A 23,271-nucleotide genomic window follows, 5' to 3' on the forward strand; every position below is an offset into this window, starting at 1 on the left:
TATACTTTCCATAGAGGGAGTGCAACGAAGGTTCACCAGACTGATTCCTGGGATGGGGGGATTGTCCTGTGGGGAGAGATTGAGTAGACTAGGCCTATATTCCCAGAGTTTAGAAGAATGAGAGGTGATGTCATTGTCAAGCACTAAGAATTTTGTATGTTTCAGTGTAGATGCAGGGAGGATGTTTCCCCTGGCTGGGGAGTCTAGAACCAGGAGTCACAGTCTCAGAATAAGGGGTCGGCCATTTAGGACTGAGATGAGGAGACATTTCTTCACTCAGAGGGTGGTGAATCTTTGGAATTCCCTACCCCAGAGGGCTGTGGAGGCTCAGTCGTTGAGTATATTCAGGACAGAGATCGATAGATTTTTGGTAACCAAGGGATATGGGGATAGTGCAGGAAGGTGGAGTTGAGGTAGAAGATCAGCCATGACCTTACTGAATGGTGGCGCAGGCTCGAGGGGCTGAATGACCTACTCCTCAATTCTTATGTTCTTAAACTTTGGCAGATTGCTGCAGTGCATCTTGTATTTTGTATGTGTTTAAAGTAATTTTTTGTTGTTTTTTGTTCCAATAGATTGACGTTAAAGACTATATGCTGGTTGGCTTGAAGGATCAGACGGTGGGCCGATTGCCTGGTAAAGTTGCTGGTGAGCAATTTGTCATCCAAGATTGTCAGAACTGCAGCATTTACATTTTTGACCACTCTGCCACCATCACCATTGACGACTGCACCAATTGCAGGATATTTCTGGGACCTATCAAGGGCAGTGTGTTTTTCCGTGAATGTAAAGACTGCAAATGTGTCGTGGCTTGTCAGCAATTCCGTACTCGGGATTGCAGAAAAATGGACATCTTCCTCTGCTGTGCAACGCAGCCCATCATCGAATCGTCGACGGGCATGAAGTTTGGTTGCTTCCAATATTACTATCCCGAGCTGGGCTACCAGTTCAAAGATGCAGGCTTGAGCATCTTCAACAACAACTGGAGCAACATCCATGACTTCACCCCTGTTGCAGATGAGAACAACTGGATCTTGTTACCCGAGGATGCGACGCTGCAGGATTACGTTCTTCTTCCTGAATCCGAGGAGCTGAAATCGGTTCGGATCTCCACCGAGTTGAACAGGAGCATTGTTCCAGTCACGCGGGGCCAGAGACAAAAGAGCAGTGAGGAGTTGTGCTTGGTGGTGTTTTTTGCCGGAGATTACACCACAGCCAACGCCAGGAAGTTAATCGATGAGGTACGAAAGTCGCACGGCTGCATTTGGTGTCGTTATCTTTTGTTTACTATCCTGCGCAGTGCAGTCCAGGGCCAGTGCTGTCATGAAGGGAATGTCCTGTTTCTGTGCGCTTCCAGGGCGCAAGCTATGGCCCGAATTGGCAGTGGTTTGAGAGTGACCTGCATCTTGCCTCATTTGCAGAAGTGTGAAGGCTACGTGAACTTTGAATATCAAAAAGAAATTTAAGAAGTCATTTGAATTTTTTAAAATTCTCAGTGATAATATAGGATTATGGGGGGGGATAGAGAAAGCTAGGCAGTGGTATTAGTATTGACTTGATTAAGCAAAGGGCTAACACGGGCACAATGGGCTAAATGGTTTCCTGTGCTGTGAAGTTCTATGTAACTTACTGCCCTGTGAAGGTACACCAGATTTTATAGTGGTCAGTAATGTTGTAAGGCACTCAGTAAGGGTCTTGCATTGATGCCTGAAGTAATGCAACCTAATTAATGGAACATTTTGAACGTCGATCAGGGTGTACATCTTGCACAAAAAGACATTGGGCCGGAATTAGCAGTGGGTAATAACGGCAAACTAACAGCGTTATTACCAGTTTGAAACTGACGGCAACTTCAGAATGTAGCGCACCCGAATGCGGAAATCCTGAAGTTGCGGTCAGTTATTCACGGCTCCGACACTGGCTGCGCTGTGGGGCTCCCACAGCCGACAATCGGGGAAATCAGTGAAATTGGTGCCAACTTGGGCTTTCCATGGTAATATCGCTGTTAAATACCCCATTAAATGTTGGGCCTTGTTGGATTAGGTGTAACTGGGGTTTCAACAGCGTATTGACTGCTAAACAAACTTTATGGCCATGAAAAACTCATTTTAATTTTGTGGTGTGTCAAATTTCTTCCTTCTAATAAAAATTACAATTTTTAAGACACTTAAAAAAAGAGTTTCCTGTAACTTTTTTTTTTATCCGGGACCGGCGTGGTGCTGGTTGATCAAAAAGCCCGGATTACAGAGAGGTATACTTACTAAGGTACGAGAGCCCCATACACGGTCACAGATCCAGGCGTCCCTGTTGCATGGCAACAGGTGCAGGAACCCCAGTTACACGGCCACTAATATGAAGTGAAACTTACCTGAACCTACTCCTGAATTTTGCCGGTTGAGAGATTTCCAGTTATTTAGGTGCCGGTTAAAAAAGAGTTTCCCGTATTAAAAGGTTGTACATATTTATTTCAGATTTAGCTTTTCCCCATGAGACAGCCCCAATCTTTGTTTTGCTCTCTAACATTTTTTTAAAGTCTGAATAAAAGCAACTTGTTCACTTCCTGGTTCCGTTTGAGAATTCGGCATTGTGATCGGCTGCTTTAACAGCTTGTTGACATTCCAGCAGAGTGTGCTATGGAATCCCCACTACACTACTGTTCTCAATTGCACGTCGAAAAAGCCAAACTTCTCGCTACAGAGATCGCGTGATCTCTGTGGGCAGCTTTCTTTGGGGCCAGCGGTGACCGCCTTTGCTTCGTCGCTGGCCGCAAATTCGGGGCCATTAATGTTGAACTCCCTGATTTTATTGTATTTCGCTTAAATGGATTTGGAGGACCTGTATGAACAATCTGATATGGCGCTTCCAAATGAACCACAAAAAGCATAGTGGTGTGGGCGTTGTAATTGATTTTGTGTCCCTAGGTTTGGGGTGGGGTAAACTGGGCTAGGTTCCTTGCTCCTGGTGGCAATTCAACGACGTGTGTGTGTAAATAACAATCACTTGTGTCAGGTACTGGAGGGGTGATCTCAGCCACCGGAACTCCCAGCAAAGAACCTTCAGGAGCAAAGCAAATTGGCAAGAAATGAGAACCGAAACAAAGTACTTTTAAAATGTTCAATTGGACGATTGAGAGTTTAGTTCAATTTATTGTGTCAGATATACTCACTTAAACTGCAGCACGGTGCAGCAGGATATCATGACCTTACAAGCTCTGAATTTAAAGTCTCACTGTGAAGGCCAACTACTTTCTCCCTGAGGGGGGTGGAGGGGTGGCCGGGGGGGTGGGGAGGCAGTTGCTTAGTCTGCTCCTGCATGTTTCAGCAAGCAGTTCGAGTGGTATTTGTGAAGACCAGGAGCAGCTTGTCTTCCTGCTGGAATCGGCACCTCCACGATCCCCAAAACATCATTGATGTGACCAGATTTTTACACACCTTTTTATCAAGTTATGTAGTAGCAACATATAGTCCTTGAGTTTTTTTTTAAAAAAACCTTTCCATATTTCACTAATCTAGCGCTGTTGAAATGCCACATGTTTGGGTTGGGGCTAGAACAATGTGCTTTATGCAAAGGTGTTGTGACATCCACAAGCTGGCAGCATAAATTAAATTCTGGAGTTGGGTAAAGGGTGGTCTTTTGGTACTTCCTCCTCTTGTCAGCTCAAAATCATCTCATTTCTGAAGTGGTGGTTTCCACGTGTATGTAAAAGACATGATCATTGGAGTTAACGCACATTTTTCAGTGTGATTGGCCCGTAATTTGTGGTCAGCGGCGAAGCAAAGGCGTTCGCGATCTCTGGCGAAATTCGTTTTTTCCAACGTGCAGTTGAAATCCTTGTAAGTTGATGGGGAATCCCTAACGCGAGCTGCTGCGACATCAACAAGCCGTCTAAGCAGCCAATCAAAATGCAGAGTTCTCACAGACCGAGAACCAGGAAGTGAGTAAGCTCCTTTGATTCTAACTTTTAAAAAAAATGTTCTAGAGAGCAAAACAAAGATTTGTGGCTCTTGCATGGGGAAAAGGCAAACCTTAACATTAAGAAACTTTTTAATTTTTTTTTTATTAAAATGGATAAATTTGACACTCCACAAAAATTAAAATTAGTTTTTCGGGGCCATAACCTTTTTAGCAGTCAATATGTTGTTAAAACTCCAATTACACCTAATCCAACAAGGATTAACTTTTAATGGAGCATTTAATAGCGATATTCCCGCAGAAAAGCCGAAGTTTTCGTCAGTTTCACTGATTTCCGACTAGGAGGGTGGCGGGGGCCACAACGCATCCGGTGTCGGAGCAGTGACTGATTGCAATTTCAGGAACGTTTGTAGCGTTTGTGCAGGCGCTACACCCTGAAGCTGTGGTCAGTTTCAAAGGGGTAATAACAACGAACGCTGTTGTTTTTCCTGAAATGCGCAACCTAGCAATGGGAAGTGAACCTAGATTTGGATGGGGAGAATGTGAATGACTTAAACTTAGATGAGCAAAGCTTTCCGAGTACGATAGCAATAGCAAAAAGGGTAAGACCCGAAACGTCAACTCTATTTTCTCTCCACGGATGTTGCCTGGCCTGCTGAGTTTTTCCAGCATTTTCTGTTGTTATTAAAGCTTTCTGAGCGTTGTTGTACAGGGCAAAGGATAAATTGTATTTATATAGCGTCTCCAATATAAAATGTTCCAGGGGGCTTCATGTAGGAGAGAATGGTAGAAGAGGAGCTAGGAGAGATGATGGATAGCCTAGTCAAAATTGGACCACACTGTTCACAACCTTGGTGTCATATTTGACCCTGAAATGAGCTTCCAACCTTCATCCGCAGCATAACTAAGGCTGCCTATTTCCACCTCCGTAACATCGCCCATCCCCGCCCTTGTCTCAGCTCATCCGCTACTGAAATCCTCATCCATGTCTTTGTTACCTCTAGACTTGACTATTCCAACGCACTCCTGGCTGGCCTCTCACATTTTACCCTATGAGGTGATCCAAAACTCGGCTGCCCGTGTCCTAACTTTCTCCAAGTCCCGTTCACCCATCGCCCCTGTGCTTGCTGACCTACATTGGCTCCCGGTTAAGCAACACCTTGATTTCAAAATTCTCATCCCTATTTTCAAATCCCTCCATGGCCTTTGCCCCTCCCTATATCTCTGTAATCTCCTTCAGCTCCACAACCACCCCCGGAGATATCTGCGCTCCTCTAATTCTGCCCTCTTGAGCATCCATGTTTATAATCACTCAACCTTTGGTGGCCGTGCCTTCTGTTGCCTGGGCCCTGAGCTCTGGAATTCCCTGCGTAAACCTCTCCACCTCGCTACCTCTCTTTCCTCCTTTAAGACATTCCTTAAAACCTACCTCTTTGACCAAGATTTTGGTCACCTGCCCTAATTTCTCCTTATGTGGCTCGGTGTCAAATTTTTTGTCTTTAAAATACTCCTGTGCTGCACCTTGGGACGTTTTACTACGTTAAAGATGCTATATAAATACAAGTTGTTGTTGTAGTTGTAATAGTGAGTAGTAGTTCACAATGCAGGGTGCCATTAACGGGTCCAGGCACCGCACATTTAAGGGGGTTGTTCGGCCCAACTGCTTGTCTCTCTTCCGCGGCTATGTTCGCATCCGGGTGTCCCTGGAGATGGAGCACGCGGTGTCCGCCAGCAAGCTTGAGGCCTTCTGCGACCGGTGGGCACCGGAGGGACAGAGTGCTTCATTTCTCTCTCTCTTCCACCCCCCCCCCCCCCGACCCCAAACAAAATTTTAATTTGATTTAACTTTACTATAAACGTTTTAGTTTAAGTTAGCGTTTTATTGGCCCGTATTTTCCAATCGGAGGCTTCCTGCGTGCGGAGGCCAACAATCTGGAAAAAATCAACACCCTTACCTGAGGGCTCCCGAGGTCCGGCCATTTCTGCTCCTGGGCATCTGCTCTACAAAATGCGCAGAGGCCCAGGTATCCCAGGGGCACAGGCAGTTCGCAAGTGTCCCTGGGATCACGTGGGCCATGGGGAACCAATCAAAGAAGGGTATATAGACCTCCAAACAGTAATGCGGAGGTTGGGGATGGCATTAAAAGGGAAATTAGAGAAGCATGCAATAAGGGCACAGCAGTCATCATGGGTGACTTTAATCTACATATAGATTGGGCTAACCAAATTAGTGACAATACTGTGGAGGAGGAATTCCTAGAGTGTTTACGGGATGGTTTCCTGGACCAATATGTCGAGGAACCAACCAGAGATCAGGCCATCTTAGACTGGGTATTATGTAACGAGAAAGGATTAATTAGCAATCTTGTTGTACGAGGCCCCTTGGGGAGGAGCGATCATAATATGAGCGAATTCTTCATTAAGTTGGAGAGTGAAGTAGTTGACTCAGAGACTAGGGTCCTGAATTTAAATAAAGGAAACTACAATGGTATGAGGCACGAGTTGGGTAGGATTGATTGGGGAATTTTACTCAAAGGGTTGATGGTGGATAGGCAATGGCAAACATTCAAAGATCGCATGGATGAACTACAGAATTTGCTCATCCCCGTTTGGCATAAAAATAAAACAAAAAAGGTGACTCAACTGTGCCTAACAAGGGAAATTAGGAATAGCATAAGATCCAAGGAGAGGACATACAAATTGGCCAGAAAAAGCAATAATCCTGAGGATTGGGAGCAGTTCAGGATTCAAAGGAGGACAAAGGGATTAATTAAGAAAGGGAAAATAGAATATGAGAGTAAGCTTGCCGGGAACATAAAAACTGACTCAAAGCTTTTATAGATATGTGTGAAGAGAAAAAGATTGGTGAAGTCAAGCGTAGGTCCCTTGCAGTCAGAATCAGGGGAATTTATAATGGGGAACAAAGAAATGGCAGACCAATTAAATACATACTTTGGTTCTGTCTTCACAAAGGAGGACACAAATTACCTCCCAGAGATGTCGGGGAACATAGGGTCTGATGAAAGGGTGGAACTGAAAGAAATCAGTATTTGTAGGGAAATGGTGTTCGGGAAATTGATGGGATTGAAGGCCGATAAATCCCCAGGGCCTGATAATCTACATCCTAGGGTACTTAAGGAAGTGGCCCTAGAAATAGTAGATACATTGCTGATCATCATCCAACATTCGATGGAATCTGGAACAGTTCCCATGGATTGGAGGGTAGCTAATGTTACCCCACTATTTAAAAAAAGGTGGTAGAGAGAAAACGGGGAATTGCAGACTGGTAAGCCTGACATCGGTAGTGGGGAAAATGCTAGAGTCCATTATACAAGATGTAATAGCAGAGTACTTGGAAAACAGTGACTGGATCGGACAAAGTCAACATGGATTTACAAAAGGTAAATCGTGCTTGACTAATCTACTGGAATTTTTTGAGGATGTAACTGGTAAAATAGATAAGGGAGAACCAGTGGATGTGGTGTATTTGGACTTCCAGAAGGCTTTCGATAAGGTCCCGCATAAGAGATTAGCGTGTAATTTTAAGGCACATGGGATTGGGGGCAAGGTATTGACTTGGATAGAGAACTGGTTGGCAGACAGAAAGCAAAGAGTTGGAATAAACGGGTCTTTTTCCGAGTGGCAGGCAGTGACTAGTGGGGTACCGCAGGGATCGGTCCTTGGACCCCAGCTATTCACAATATATATAAATGATCTGGACAAGGGAACTAGATGTAATGTCTCCAAATTTGCAGACGACACAAAGCTGGGTGGGCATGTGTGCTGTGAGGAGGATGCCGAGAAACTCCAGGATGATTTGGACAGGTTGGGTGATTGGGCAAAAGCATGGCAGATGCAATATAACGTGGATAAATGTGAGGTTCTCCACTTTGGTGGCAAAAACAGGAAGGCTGATTATTATCTGAATGGCAATAGATTGGGAGAAGGGGAAATAGAGCGAGACCTGGGTGTCCTTGTGCACCAGTCGCTGAAGGTAAGCATGCAGGTGCAGCAGGCGGTTAAGAAGGCAAATGGCATGTTGGCCTTCGTAGCAAGAGGGTTTGAGTACAGGAACAAGGATGTCTTGCTGCAGTTGTACAGGGCCTTGGTGAGACCACATCTGGAGTATTGTGTGCAGTTTTGGTCGCCTTATCTGAGGAAGGATGTTCTTGCCATGGAAGGAGTTCAGCGAAGATTCACCAGGCTGATACCTGGGATGGCAGGAATGACGTATGAGGAGAGATTGGGTCGATTGGGCTTGTACTCGCTGGAGTTTAGAAGAATGAGAGGGGATCTCATTGAAACTTATAAAATTCTGACAGGACTGGACAGACTAGATGCAGGAAGGATGTTCCCGATGGTCGGGGAGTCCAGAACCAGGGGTCACAGTCTAAGGATAAGGGGTAGGCCATTTAGGACAGAGATGAGGAGGAATTTCTTCACCCAGAGAGTGGTGAACCTGTGGAATTCTCTACCACAGAAGGCAGTGGAGGCCAATTATTAAATATATTCAAGAAGGAGTTGGATATATTTCTTCAGGCTAAAGGGATCAAGGGGTATGGGGAGAAAGCAGGGACCGGGTACTGAATTTGGATGATCAGCCATGATCGTATTGAATGGCGGAGCAGGCTCGAGGGGCCGAATGGCCTACTCCTGCTCCTATCTTCTATGTTTGTGTTTCATACTTTTGACGGGTCTCTCAGCTTAGACCTGTCAAAATTATGAATGGGGATCACAAAAAAAAACACAGCAAAACATTAAATAAATTTTTTAATCACATTTTTAAAATTAGTTAAAATTACATACTTTTTTCAAAAAGTTAAATGTTTAAAAATAATTAAAGTTTTTTACGGGGCTAAAAATAAATTTACCTTTTAAAAGTATTTTTTTAATTATAAATGAGTGGGGGGAAAATGTTTTACTTTTTTAAACTTTTATTCTGTTAAAAGCAGGCCTTGGGTCTGCTTTTACCAGGTGTAAGATTTTTAAAGGTTTTCAGCGGGCGGAGGTTGCGCAGAAAGCGGAACTCTCCACCCACAGAGGCTTTTCTCCTGGGCAGGCGGAGAATCTGTCAAGAGAATTCTTGATAGATCGGAAGTGCCTGTTTTCAGCGCATTCGCTTTGCATGCCTGAAACCGGCACTTGCGAGGCCCCTACGGGTGTGTACACAGTGCGTACACACTCGTAGGGATCGGAAAATACAGGCCAATGTTTGTGCCCCTTTAAAAGGAGGCACTTGCTTCCTTTTTTTACTGGTGATGGCATGAGTCATCAATCACCAAAATTAACTAACCAGAGGTCGCAATGCAGGGCGGAGGAATTTAAATGGAGATTTTCAAAGATTAGGTGCGAGGCAGCTGAATTGAGTTGGTGCCAAGCTATTGAGCTTTTGGCAGGAGCTGAATACGATGATCATTGAGGTTAAGACTGAATCTCAGGACATGCCATGTTTATAGCTAGCATAATTTTTTTTAATGAACTGAATTACCTCCAACAATTTAATTGCTTCCTCAAAGAATTTCAGTATCTGTCTTTTCTTAATCCATGTTGAATTCCTTGCAGTCTCTACACTCCTTGGTTTAGTTTTCCCAATGCTCAATCGGAAAACTTTGGCTCAATTGCAATGTGAAGTAGTCTGACAAAACAGATGATCATGGAATTGAGGATAATGGAGATAAAGCTGGGTGTCATCGGTTGTTATAAGTTCTGATATTCTCTGGTATACCGATGTTCGTCACTCCCATCGATGATCCGAGTGTCTTGTATTTTCTGAAAATTTGCGTTGAAATACTTCCATGGCAATACATTTTCATGGCAAATTCAGATCCAGTCACTAACTCAAATGTGTATAAATTGTGACCATCACTGAGCTTAAATCCAGAATTGGAGTACGACTATCCTGATATTTGGACCTGTTGGCAGAGAATATGCTTCATAATTGTGGAATGTTATCAACATCGAACTATGGAGCACAGCGACTGCAAGGAATTCAACATGGATTAAGAAAAGACAGATACTGAAATTCTTTGAGGAAGCAATTAAATTGTTTGATGATGATTCAGTTCATTTTTCAAAAGAACACTTATTATGCTAGCTATAAACATGCCCTGTGATTTTCAGTCTTGGCATCAGTGATATCAGTTACTGATCTCCGATATGGGCAACAGAATTTTGAATGAGCTAAAGTTTAGGGAGGGTAGGGGGTAGAGAATGGGAGGCCAGCCAGCAGAGCTTTGCAATAGTTGAGTCTGGAGGTGACAAAGGCCTGATGAGGATTTTGGCAGCAGATGGGCTGAGGCAAGGCCTGAGACAGGGACTGTCTTTAGGATGGGTAGGATTTGGGGCCAGACGCTCAGCCCGGGGTCAAATAGGACACTGAGGTTGTGAATGGTGGTTCAACGTGAGACAGTGGCCAGGGAGGGGGTTAGAATTGGTGGGAGGGTACAGAGTTTGTGGCTGAAGACAATCATAGACTCATAGAATCAAAGAATCATAGAAATTTATGACACAAAAGGTGGCCATTCAGCCCATCGGGCCTGTGCCGGCTGAAAGAGCTATCCAGCCTAATCCTATTTTCCAGCTCTTGGTCCGTAGCCCTGTAGGTTACGGCACTTCAAGTGCATATCCAAGTACTTCTTAAATGCGATGAGGGTTTCTGCCTCTACCACCCTTTCAGGCAGTGAGTTCCAGACCCCCACCACCCACTGGGTGAAAAAAGTTCTCCTCGACTCCCTCCTAATCCTTCTACTCATTACTTTAAATTCATGTCCCCTTGTTATTGACCTCTGCTAAGGGAAATGGGTCCTTCCTATCCACTCTATCTAGGCCCCTCATAATTTTATACACCTCAATCTCTTCTACTCCAAAGAAAACAAACCCAGCCTATCCAATCTTTCATCATCACTAAATTCTCAATTATGACTTCCCAATATTTAACTGGAAGAAATTGTAGATATTTAATCTTATGCCCTGGTGGGAAATTCAACCCGCAAGCAAGCGGTTATATATCCAGCTTCCTAAAAGGAAATTTGATTTTTGCTTTTGCATTCGCCTACAAATTATTTTGAGGGTTATTGCCTCCAGCGATGCTGAAATTTTGTGGGATATTTTAAAATGAATAGTTAATGCTGATGACTGGGGCAATTAATCTGGAGGGAGTTTTGGGGCCTGACTCCAATGCATGCACGCACTGAATCCACTCATAAATCAGGAGCCTCGTGGTCAAGTTCAGTAACCCCTCCAAGCAGGCTTCCTCCTAATGTCATCAACATTCACTCTTCCGTTTTTTCCAAAAAAAAAAGGTTGTGCATTTACTTTTTTAAATGTATTCATTCACGGGATGTGGACGGCGTTGGCAAGGCCGGCATTTATTGCCCATCCCTAATTCCCCTTGAGAAGGTGGTGGTGAGCCGCCGCCTTGAACCGCAGAGTTAAGAGTCAACCACATTGCTGTGGGTCTGGAGTTACATATAGGCCAGACTGGGTAAGAACGGCAGTTTTCCTTTCCTAAAGCACATTAGTGAACCAGTTTTTTGTAACAACCATTACTGATATTAGCTTTTTTATTCCAGATTAACTGAATTTAAATTCCCCAACTGGCGTGGTGTGATTTGAATCACGACCCTGGATTATTAGTCCAGGCCTCTGGATTACTAGTCCAGTAACATGACCACTATGCTACCGTACCCACTATTTATATTAAGTGCCCTTATTCTTTAGTTAACGTAGGCCAGTTTTAAATTTAAACCAACTGAGCCCATATCTCTTTCCCCTCCCCCCCCCCCCCCCCCCCCCCCCGCCAAAACCTTATCTTCCAATCATGTAGGGTGCTTGGATTCAGTATCCAATCTGCCTGGAAAAATATGAGCGATAGCAAGTAGGTTGGAATGTGTTGTAGGTTTTTTAACTTTATTATCAAAATTGTAGAGTTCATAGAATTTTGCACCACAGAAGACCACCGTTCGGCCCATCGTGTGTGTGCCGGCTCTTTGAAAGAGCTCTCCAGTTAGTCCCACTCCCCTGCTCTTTCCCATAGCCCTGCAGATTTCTCCATTTGAAGTATATATCCGGTTTCCTTTTGGAAATTACTATTGAATGTGCTTCCTCCACCTTTTCAGGCAGTGCTTTCCAGATCTTAACAACTCGCTGCGTACATTGCTAGTCGAATCAATGTTTTTACATTGTACAAGCGTCTGGCTCCTTAAAGAAACTTCTCTTTCTAGTTACAAGTCGTGATATGTGCCTTAGTCAGAATATTGCCTCAGGCTTCTTCTGTCCTTCCAGCCTTTCATTTTCTGGTAGGTTCAGATCAAACTTGTCCCATCTCTAGTTTGGTATTGAATGCTTCCTGGCGGTAAGACTAACTTCACCTTGGTTTTTCTCTTTAAAAGATGGCCACAAAGGATTTTGCTCTTGTGCAAACAAAAGAAATTGCGATGCGACCGGATGATGCCAACAGAGTATTCAAAGAGAAAGCAGCAGACTTTATTCCACTGCTTCAGCAAGGTAAAGTTATATATTTGGGGTGGGAGGAATAATTTTAATCAAAATGAATCAGCATGCATTTTCAGAATCCATGCAATCATATTACTCTGCAGCACCACCCACCTCCGCCCCCCCCACCTCCCCAATTCTGTCCCACGGTCTGCTAGAGTGCCAGGTGTGGAGATCTCTTCTGTAACTATCGATGTGTCACAAGGTACCTTCAGGATTAAAGTCTTATGTTATCTTGCTGCCACTTTTACTGATAGGTCATTAAATTCAGTACTTCGAAGATGGCTATTATTGACCATAACGTGCTAAGTGTTCATTTTCAAATGGACAATGTTCCAGTGATGGCTATTAGAACAGTGTTTTTATAGTTTTAGTGGAAACATTAGTGAGAAGCGATTGATGGATCAGATTGCCCGAAGCAATGTAGTAGTCTCGCCAAGATAAGTACAGTAATAGAAAGGCAGATTGCAGAGTTGAGTCTTGTAGATGGAAGAATATTTGAAGTGTTTAAGTCTGATTCAACTGGTCCAAAAGTTGTTAATTTATAGCACTAAGTGGAACTGCGTGTTACAACAGTTAACTCAGTAATCCAAGTTGGAAGGCTAGTGTAACAGTACAGTAATTTGCAAGGTGTTTGCGTCAAGTTAGAAGATGACTGCTAACAAACCAGATAACAAAACCATAGTTGACTTGCTTCAGTATCCAAGCGACCAGAACCATTGCACAGTGGAAGAAAACTGCTACCTGTTCAAAGGTTCATGGTTTTTTAGTGTCATACAAGAAGAGTATGATTGCTATCTGCTACAGTACTTAACTATATAAACCGGAAAAGGCTAATTGCCAAGCATGTACTGCAATCTTCAAAAATAATTTTAAAGCAAGCCATGGATTTCTATAGCACCTTTCACTTCCTCAGGACATCCCAAACCACTGAAGTGTAGTTAATATTTGTCCCCCCCCCCCCAAGGTGTTGATTGAGGGCTAACTGTCGGCCAGGACACTGGGAGAACGCCCCTACTCTTTGAATAGTGCCTACTCTTCTTGCAATACATTTATTTCTGTTTTCATCTTCAGTACTGAATTTTTCTGCCATCTTGTGAAACATTCAACTGCAGATCCGACTCTTAAAATTAGTGTCTTCTCCTTTAGGTCCTCTTCTCAATTGTCTCCACAACACAGGAAACGGGAGACTGTTTTTGGTCGTACTGTATTTAAAATAAAACTTAAAAGATTATGGGGAAAGGCTGGGCTAATGGGATTAAATGGATGGCTGAGAGCTGGTGATGGGGTGCATGGTCTCATTCCTGTCTCAAATTCTATGCTTTATATAATGGAGTAATCTGAAAATGAATAGAGAGAGATGTACCACTGTTGGCAATGAAATGACTGAGTACATCTGTGAATTTTATATTTGAACTGTTTGCAGCTACAGTATTGAACCTCTGCCATTTTATCTTTTTGCAGGCCCTGTTGTTGCATTGGCATTTAATGGAGAGGGTGCAGTGGAGGCATGCCAGAATATAGTCAGTTCTGTGTTCACTGCTACCAAGGTAAAGGCGATTTTAGGAACAAAGAGCATATTGAAGATGCATTTTCACTGTTGAGTATACTATTCAGGGACTTATTTGCAATGTTAAAGATCGTGACTAATCTCTCCACAAAAAGATTTTGTCATGTAATAAGTAACTTGCATCTGCTCAAATGTTGAGCTGAGTGGATTCCTTTTGCTCAAAACATGTCCATGTTTCTGAAAACTTAAAAATATCATATATAAGTTGAATAAAGTGTTACTAAAAGCATGAGTCTTTGGATTTAAGGTGATGCTTTCAACTGAACAGCTGAATTTGCAATGAATGAATATCAAATGGCTGACCATATGTAGCATTGTTTTAATCTGGCTCTGACCACTTGAATCATAATGTGCGCTGTTGAAAAGAACATAGCATTCTGAGGAACAAAAGACATCTTTTTGATTGAACACGCCTATCTGCCACCTTATTCTTAATCCAGGTTCTCTCTCAAAATCCATCTATTTGGCTCTTGAGCCTATTAATATTCATTGCAATGTCCTGTCCTGCTATCAGGACTGTTGGATGTTTTGATAGAGTTGTGCAATGAGTTCAGTCTGTTACCAGGAGAAAGTTCTGCATGATTTTTCCTTTTTTATTCCCAGCTTCCTCATTTTTACTTTGCATGTTTAAATTACTATCTGCTCATCAGACAACCAGAAGTGTGGGTTTCAGCTCCCTCTCTAAATGGATGGCAGGTACAAAGAGAACTTCATGGGAAGCATGTTGAACAGATCAACTCACTGTGCTAATGCACGCTCAACATTTTACAATCATCCAGGCCACAGTGGGCGCACACACCGTACCTCATAGAACAGCGCTTCCACCAGAGTTGGAGGTGTAGCGAAATTATTTCTGTTAAGTTGGGGAGTCTAGGACTCGGGGACATAGCCTAAATATTAGAGCCAGATCTTTCAGGTGTAAAGTTACTAAACACTTCTACACACAAGGGGTGGTAGAAGTTTGGCACTCTCTTCCACAACTGGCAATTGATGCTCGATCAATTGGTAATTTTAAATATGAGATTGATAGATTTTTGTCAGCCAAAGTTATTAAGGGATATGGGGCAAAGGTAGGTCTATGGAGTTGGGTCGCAGATCAGCCATTATCTCATTGAATGGTGGAACAGGCTCGAGGGGCTAAATGGCTTACTCCTGTTTGAATCATAGAATAGAATCATAGAATGGTTACAGCACGGAAGAAAGCCGTTCGGCCCGTCGAGCCCGTGCCGGCTCTCAGCTAGTCCCACTCCCCTGCCTTTTCCCCGTAGCCCTGCAATTTTTTTACCTTCAGGTACTTATGCAACTCCCTTTTGAAAGCCATGATTGAATCTGCCTCCACCACCCTTTCAGGCAGTGCATTCCAGATCATAACCACTCGCTGCGTAAAAAAGTCTTTTCTTGTGTCGCCTTTGGTTCTTTTGCCAAGCACCTTAAATCTGTGTCCTCTGGTTCTCGACCCTTCTGCCAATGGGAACAGTTTCTCTCTATTTACTCTGTCCAGACCCCTCATGATTTTGAACATGTCTATCAAATCTTCTCTGCTCCAAGGAGAACAGCCCCAGCTTCTCCAGTCTATCCACATAACTGAAGTCCCTCATCCCTGGAACCATTCTTGTAAATCTTTTCTGCACCCTCTCTAAGGCCTTCACATCCTTCCTAAAGTGCGGTGCCCAGAATTGGACAGAATACTCCAGTTGGGGCCGAACCAGTGTTTTATAAAGGTTCATCATAATTTCCACACTTTTGTACTCTATACCTCTATTTATGAAGCCCAGGACCCCGTAAGCCTTTTTAACTGCTTTCTCAACCTGCCCTGCCACCTTCAACGATTTGTGCACACATACCCCCAGGTCTCTCTGTTCGTGCACCCCCTTCAGGATTCTACCATTTAGTTTATATGTCCTCTCCTCATCCTTTCTACCAAAATGTATCACTTCGCACTTTTCTGCGTTAAATTTCATCTGCCATGTGTCCGCCCATTTCACCAGCCTGTCTGTCTGTCTTGAAGTCTATCACTCTCCTGCTCACTGTTCACTATACTTCCAAGTTTTGTGTCATCTGCAAATTTTGAAATTGTGCCCTGTACACCCATGTCCAAGTCATTAATATATATTAAGAAAAGCAGTGGTCCTAGAACTGACCCCTGGGGGAGCACCACTGTATACCTTCCACCAGTCCAGAAAAACAACCGTTCACCACTACTCTCTGTTTCCTATCACTTAGCCAATTTTGTATCCATGCAGCCACTGTCCCTTTTATTCCATGGCCTTCAACTTTGCTGGCAAGCCCATTAAGTGGCACTTTGTCAAACGCCTTTTGGAAATCCATGTACACTACATAAGAACATAAGAAATAGGAGCAGGAGTAGGCCAATTGGCCCCTCGAGCCTGCTCCGCCATTCAATAAGATCATGGCTGATCTGATCCTAACCGCCAATCCACTACATCAACCACATTGCCCTCATTAACCCTCTCTGTTACCTCATCAAAAAACTCAATCAAGTTGGTTAAATACAATTTGCCTTTAACAGATCTGTACTGGCTTTCCTTAATTAATCCACACCTATCCTAGTGACTGTTAATTTTGTCCCTGATTACTGTTTCTAAAAGCTTCCCCACTACCACGGTTAAACTGACTGGCCTGTAGTTGCTGGGTTTATCTTTATACCTTTTTTTGAACAATGGTATAACATTTGCAATTCTCCAGTCCTCTGGCACCACCCCCTTATTTAAGGAGGATTGGAATATTATGGCCAGTACCTCTGCGATTTCTGCCCTCAATTCCCTCAGCATCCTAGGATGCATCCCATCCGCTCCTGGTGATTTATCTACTTTAAGTACAGCCAGCCTTTCTAATACCTCTATCAATTTTTATCCTATCAAGTGTCTCAACTACCTCCTCCTTCACTGTCTATGGCAGCATCCTCTTCCTCAGTGAAGACAGATGCAAAGTATTTGTTTAGTACTGATTTTTCCCAGAGCTTCAACAACTGCCTGCCTGTCTACAACGCGAACGCTGGCTACAGGAGCTTGTGATGTCTTTCTTGACCTCCAGATAATGCCATCCAGCAGCTTTTGCCACAAATCTTGAGTTTGCTCAACAGTATATAGCTGATGTCTGCCTTCCGCGTAGTGGAAAGATGAACACGGCAGCTTGCATTGTGCCAGCAACCTTGATGTTCGATGCATTCAATTCCAATGTTGTGTACCAAGCTTACTCATCAACTGTTTAATCCAGGTTCTCACGATGAGCGTTGAGGCGTGCCCACCTCTTTGCCAAAGCCCCTGACATGAGGACCTGGTGAACCTGACTTCCTGCTGGCAGAAGATAGCAAGGTTAACTGTTGACTTCAGGGTACTTGGTGACTGATCAGTGTAGGCCGCAGTCGTCCCTGCAACTGCTTCCTTGTATATGAGAAATGGCTAACATCTGCCACAGAACAGCATGAACACATTGGATAGAGAAGGAAAAGCCTTTCCTGATTTAAATTTTTTTAAAAATTGTTGTAGAATGGTATGCTGTTTTAAAAAGAAAATAGACTTGCATTTATATAGCGCCTTTCACGACCACTGGACGTCCCAAAGCACTTTACAGCCAATGAAGTACTTTGAAGTGTAGTTACTGTTGTAATGTAGAAAACACGGCAGCCAATTTGAGCACAGCAAGCTTCCACAAACTGCAATGTGATGATGACCAGATAATCTTTTAGTGCTGTGGATTGAGGGTTAAATATTGGCTAGGACACCGGGGATAACGCCCCGGCTCCTCTTCGAAATCGTGCCATAGGATCTTTTACGTCCACCTGAGAGCAATTTAACGTCTCATCCAAAAAACAGCACTTCCAACAGTGCAGCACTCTCTCTCAGTACTGCACGAGAGTGTCGGCCTAGATTTTTTTGCTCGCGTCTCTGGAGTGGAGCTTGAACCCACAATCTTCTGACTCCGAGGCGAGGGTGCTACCAACTGAGCTACAGCCGACACCATTTATTCTGGTGTTGAAGGTAGCTGACCTTCAATTTGTTGCCGCATCCTACTGTACTGACATATTTTTAAATAGCATCTTATTTGAGGCTTGGAAGCTTACAAAGTGTTTTCTTTACTTCTGTTTGCTAAACAGGTCTTTGTATCTGAGAGCAAGTCTTCAGCATCCCAGGATGTGGACAATTTCTATAACTACGCTGATATACAGATGGGAATGTGAAAATGAACATTGGCTACGTGTGAATATCTAATCTGCACATGGTTATTTTCCCATTGAGTAGAATATCTTAGCATTGAACTACTGGAATTGAGTAGTATTGTGAAGTACGGGTGTTTTCAGTTCTTAAGATTTAACATCCTGAATGTAACATTGTCCAACTGTTTTTAAAGTAATGCTAGTCAAAATGTATAACCAAAGCATTTTCAGCAGTTTTGTACAATACCTATTTTAAACTCTGTTCATTCCTTTGTCCTCTTCTACTGAAAAAAATCTTAAGGAAGAATCCTTTAAAGGGAAGCAACAAGTTTCTGGAGTACTTTTTGTTTGATGTAATCATACAATATTATTGCACAGAATGAAGACATTTGGCCCATTTTACCTTTTCTGACTCTTGATCCCCGTATCTCTGCCCTTTTAACTTTTTTTCATCAAATAGAATAAAATATTAGCGTAAGATTTTTTTTTCCCTTCCCGCTCCCCAATTGTCTTGGAGGCTCTTGAGTCAATCAGTCTCCCTTTTATGGATCACTGCACTTTTGGCAACAACTTGCATTTATCTTGGGTCTTTCAATGTAAATGAAAACACTGCTCAAGGGGTTTCCCCAGATAGGCGTGTAGAAAATGGCCACTGAGCCAAGAAATGAAGGTTTGGGAGAGGTGACGAAAAGTTTGGTTGAAATGAAAAGCTGAGCCACTGGAGCTGCCCAACCATTGGGAAACCAAGCTACAGGTTGGGAAACCTGTATTGCTAGCAGGAAGGGAGATCCAACATGAGGGTGTTCATGTTGGTAACAAAATTGACACATGTTTTTTAAAATAAAATTCCAACAAAAAGTACTATTTCCCCCTCCCCCCAGTCACAAGTCTTGGCTTCCCCAATTGACTGAAGTTTGTTTCAAGTAATTTTCATCTTTTTCCAGGAAAGTGGCACAATGGGACAAATTTAATGGATTTCTTACTGCAGTCTGAAAAATATAATGGTTTAAAGGTCAATTTAGAATTTTTTTTAAAAAATTGATAAACTTTTTAACTCTGCCAGATTATAACTTCCTCTTTATAATAACAATAGCATTTTACATTTTAGGAGAACTTGGGGGCTAGTTCATGATGAAAGCCAATGGAAAAGATTTACTGTATAAACTGTTTCTCAGATTGACCTACATTGAGACATTCCTTATTGTTACAACAAACTCTTTGGCTTGCAAGAGTGACCATGGTTTGAAACTTTTTTTGTGGTAAATGGTGGCTTCTGAATTTTCTCATTGCTACAACCTTGTACTAAAAATTTTACATGTTATCAATATTTTGTATATAAAATAATTAAGTTTTTAGTAATTTTTTTTAAACTCTCTTGTCAGTAAATGTACATACTGTAGGTCGGAAATAGTGAATTGTATTTTTAAGGATTAATTCAAAAAATCTGAAGTCACAAAAGAAGGAAGACGCTTTTAGAATGTAACCAAACAAAACTTATCCCCACTAACCAAGGTTAAAAGGTGGCAGGGAACAGGATTACATGAAGGGCTGGGCAAACTGGCCTGTTGCAGTTGGCACAATTGATGATCGTTCTTTAGCTACTAGCAAGTGCCACAGTACGACAGGGAGGTTTGTCTCTTTGCTTTGGTGCAATAATTTGTCCCTGTTGGTCATAATGCTAATGGACCCAGCTGAGATTGGCGGTTTGTAGTCTAGAGGCAAACCTAGGTCGCTGGTGAGAATACAAAAAATTGAGACCAGAGCTTTGGGCTTGCTTGTTTATTATAAGTAACATTGATTTAAATGTTATACGATGGCCAAAATGACCACAAACACTTTTTTAGGTTTGTCGGTTTGGCTTTAAATGCAATATCTCCATAAAAGTTGCCGTCTTTCTTCGATTTTATAGTTATCCTGGCTTCAATGTTTTTGTTTGTTCATGTAAATTCTATTTCCTTCCCTTATGTAACAGAACAAAGTTCCTAGGTCAATGGTTTCTTAAAACTAGTCCCTTACTAATCCCTGAAATAAGTGGATTTTTCACTTAACTCCTTTACTGAAGGAAAATCTGATGAGCCAATTTTGTTAATATGCTCCTGCTTCAACATTAGTTCTGGCATAACGAACAAAAGATTTTTTAAAATTATCTTTCATAGAATGTACAGCACAGAAACAGGCCAGTCGGTCCATGCTGGTGTTTATGCTCCACATGAGCCTTCTCCCAACCCTCCAAACCAGCCCTATCGGCATAATCTTCTATTCCGCTTTCTCTTGTGTGTTTATCTAGCTTCCCCTTAAATGCATCTCTGCTATTCGTCTCAAAATATACAGTGTCTAAACTAAAATGACAAATGCATTCATGATGCACAGTACTGAAGTCTTCAAGTAATTTGCTACAGTCTTGGAATTTCAGTATAAAAGTCAGTTTGCACAATGGTATAGTTCCCAGCAATCATGTGCAGAGGCAACACTAGTGAATACTTGTCAAGAAATCAATGGAGAAAATTTCAGTTTGCTACAGAAACTCTTTCTGCTCATAGATGGTGACAGCACAGAAACCAACTACAGGAAACTTTTGTTTATCCGGAGGTTAAATGTCCGGAAAGCTCTATCTACCGGCAAAATTCAGGAGTCGGTTCAGATAATTTTTTTTTCTTTTCGTTGCTTCTTTTCTCCAGTCCTGGCTCTGCAAGCGTCTCTGTAGCTAAGCAACAGCTTCAGCTAGACGCTTGCAAGCTGCGCCGACTGTTTTGAAGCTGTTGCTAAGCAACAGGGTTTGTTGCTTCACACGGAGCTCTGAGCTCCGTATGTTTTAACATTAGTGCTGGTTTCTACGGCAGTTTTGATCTAACGGCACCAGCTCGGTGCCGGATACCAGAAAGTTTCCTGTATTTGGTCCATCAAGTCTAATCCTACCCTCTTGCTTGTTCCCTACATGATTTAATCTTTTTTTAAGCAATTGTCTAATTCCCTTTTTAAAAGAACATAAGGACACTGCATCAACAACAGTTTGTGGCATATAATTCCACATTCTAACTACTCCGTGGAGTGACCTTTTTTTGTAATGTTGTCTTTATTACTTTGTGTGACTGTTGTAAATGTGTGTACTCTCATTACCATCTCGCAGTACATTGGCAACAGTCTTATCACTACCCTATCCTAACTCTTCATAATCTTGAAGACCATATTGGGTCACCCCTTCAATCTTCTCTGCTCCAGCGGGGGGAAAAAAGCCAGACAAATAAATATTTTAAAATTTGGGATCTTCTGGGTGTGGGATAATGCAAGAAGGCAGGGACTGGGAACAGGCCGTTCATTTTATCAGCTACATGTGCAACTCTTCTCTACCTTCCTCAATTCATCTCCTAAAGAATATTTTTACATTGTATTCCTTGATCCCAAATGTGATTGAGTTACAAATACCAGAATATATCTACGTATCTCCCCCTCTCTCCTTCCATTATCCAGCTGGTCACTTGTAGGGGTCCTTCCCTTTCCCCAAAATTGTGTGTGTATGTTTATACATTTGATTTCTGATTTTCCTCCTTCCTTTCCTAAAGGGTAGTGCTGTATTGCAAGGATATAGTTCCACAGGTTCTGGTAGTCCTCTAGTACTTTATACATTGGCCACTCTTCACCTGTAAGCCTGAATCATCACAGCTGAGCCTGATCCTGTCCCCACTAAATGGCGGTTTGTGAGTAGGGATCATTGGACAGCAATTGGGAGAGAGCAGTCTCGCTGCTTTTCTTAATTTCCCCCAGTCCAGCGCTACTGAGATCAATTGTGATGCCTCTAAAGCTGCAACACTTGAAATCAGTACTCCTTATTAATGAAAGTACGAGTGTGCTAACTTGACGTACATTTAGAACCCCTAGCACTTCTCCGTGTTGCTATTGATTACAGAAGTGAAGTTGTTTAATGAGAAATGCTGCATTGGATGTGGCTTTCAATGCATTGGAGTCTCAAATATAATTCTATTTTGAAAAAATGGGATCCTAAAGGTAGGTCAGCTTTTTAAAAAGATAGCTCATTTTCAACTCTAATTACGGTTTCTAATTGAGAACGTACTGCTTAAAATTAAATGAAACCAAGGGAATTCTTTGATGCCCCATCCAAAACTGCTTTCCATAGTGGAATGGTTCAGAGATTCCAGGATGCTCCAAGTTACACAAAGCTCTTACTGTTGCAAAACAATACATAATATACACTCTTCATAGAATCATAGAATAGTAGAGCACAGAGGGAGGCCATTTGGCCCATCGAGTCTGCGCCTGCTCTTTCGAAGAACAATCCTGTTAGTCCCACTCCCCTCGGCTCTTTCCCCATATATCAAATTGGCTTTACAAATACAAAATATACATAAAACATTCATTCTCTAGGACTTGTTTTGGATATCTGCCTATAGAGGATCTACTGCACTATTTCTTTTAAAGATCAGTTTCAGTGAAGGCATAAGCATAAAAACTGCATTGATTTTTGTTGGAACATAATTTGCCCACCAAGCAGTCGGAGAAACTAATGATGTGAAGTGGTTTCGTCCGTATTTAGCCTGCATATTTGTCAGCAAATTAATCAAGTGTTGCTTGTAATTTTGTAAATTACGCAATTTGTATGTAACTTTATTTTTGCTAGTATTTGTTGTAAACTGGTTTTTATTAAACACTACTATACTATATGGTGTTTTTGGAAAATCTGATTTTTGCCTTGATTTTAATCAGTTGAAAATAACACAGTTTGTCCTGTGTGTACAGACTTAAATCAACAAACTCCTCACAATAGAAGGGTGGGGAGTAAAGAGGGGAACTGGATGATGCGGTGCATCAGTCAACTGACTGCCAGTCAGTTTCATCACAGAAACTTCCATTGTGATCTTAAACACATTCACTCTTGTACCAAGTTTTGCCTAATTAATCCAGGTGAAGGGAATACTAAAATAGCACATAGTTGCAGCGGGAGTGACAAATAAGAAATGTGTTAAGTGGTGTGAGAAAGACTGCATCAGGGCAGAAAGACCGGTATGGGTCTCTTGCCCAAATAAGAGTTTGATATATTAACGCACTGAGTATAAGAAATAAATTGAATGAATTCGAGGCTCAAATACAGTTTAAGGGTATGACA

General features: G+C 42.4%; 1 protein-coding gene across 1 annotated transcript; it reads left to right on the forward strand.

Annotated features, from left to right (window-relative positions):
- Positions 1-22,828, forward strand: LOC147112067 (protein XRP2-like). Its single transcript, XM_085999579.1, has 4 exons — positions 1-1,241; positions 12,303-12,417; positions 13,870-13,955; positions 18,093-22,828. The coding sequence occupies exons 1-4, from the start codon at positions 594-596 to the stop codon at positions 18,174-18,176; spliced, it is 933 nt and encodes a 310-aa protein (XP_085855705.1). The 5' UTR covers positions 1-593; the 3' UTR covers positions 18,177-22,828.
- The last annotated feature ends 443 nt before the right edge of the window (positions 22,829-23,271 follow it).

Source organism: Somniosus microcephalus, chromosome 10 (assembly GCF_052327205.1).
Source record: "Somniosus microcephalus isolate GS21.2 chromosome 10, FLI_Smic_1.0, whole genome shotgun sequence".
In the NCBI taxonomy this organism is placed as follows: Eukaryota; Metazoa; Chordata; class Chondrichthyes; order Squaliformes; family Somniosidae; genus Somniosus; species Somniosus microcephalus.

What these genes read in the sequence shown, in the direction of transcription:
- LOC147112067 (XM_085999579.1), top strand. Translation starts at nt 594, where the DNA reads ATGCTGGTTGGCTTGAAGGATCAGACGGTGGGCCGATTGCCTGGTAAA. An exon ending in CCAGGAAGTTAATCGATGAG is followed by an intron (nt 1,242 to 12,302) that starts GTACGAAAGTCG and finishes TCTCTTTAAAAG; the next exon opens with ATGGCCACAAAGGATTTTGC. An exon ending in TATTCCACTGCTTCAGCAAG is followed by an intron (nt 12,418 to 13,869) that starts GTAAAGTTATAT and finishes ATCTTTTTGCAG; the next exon opens with GCCCTGTTGTTGCATTGGCA.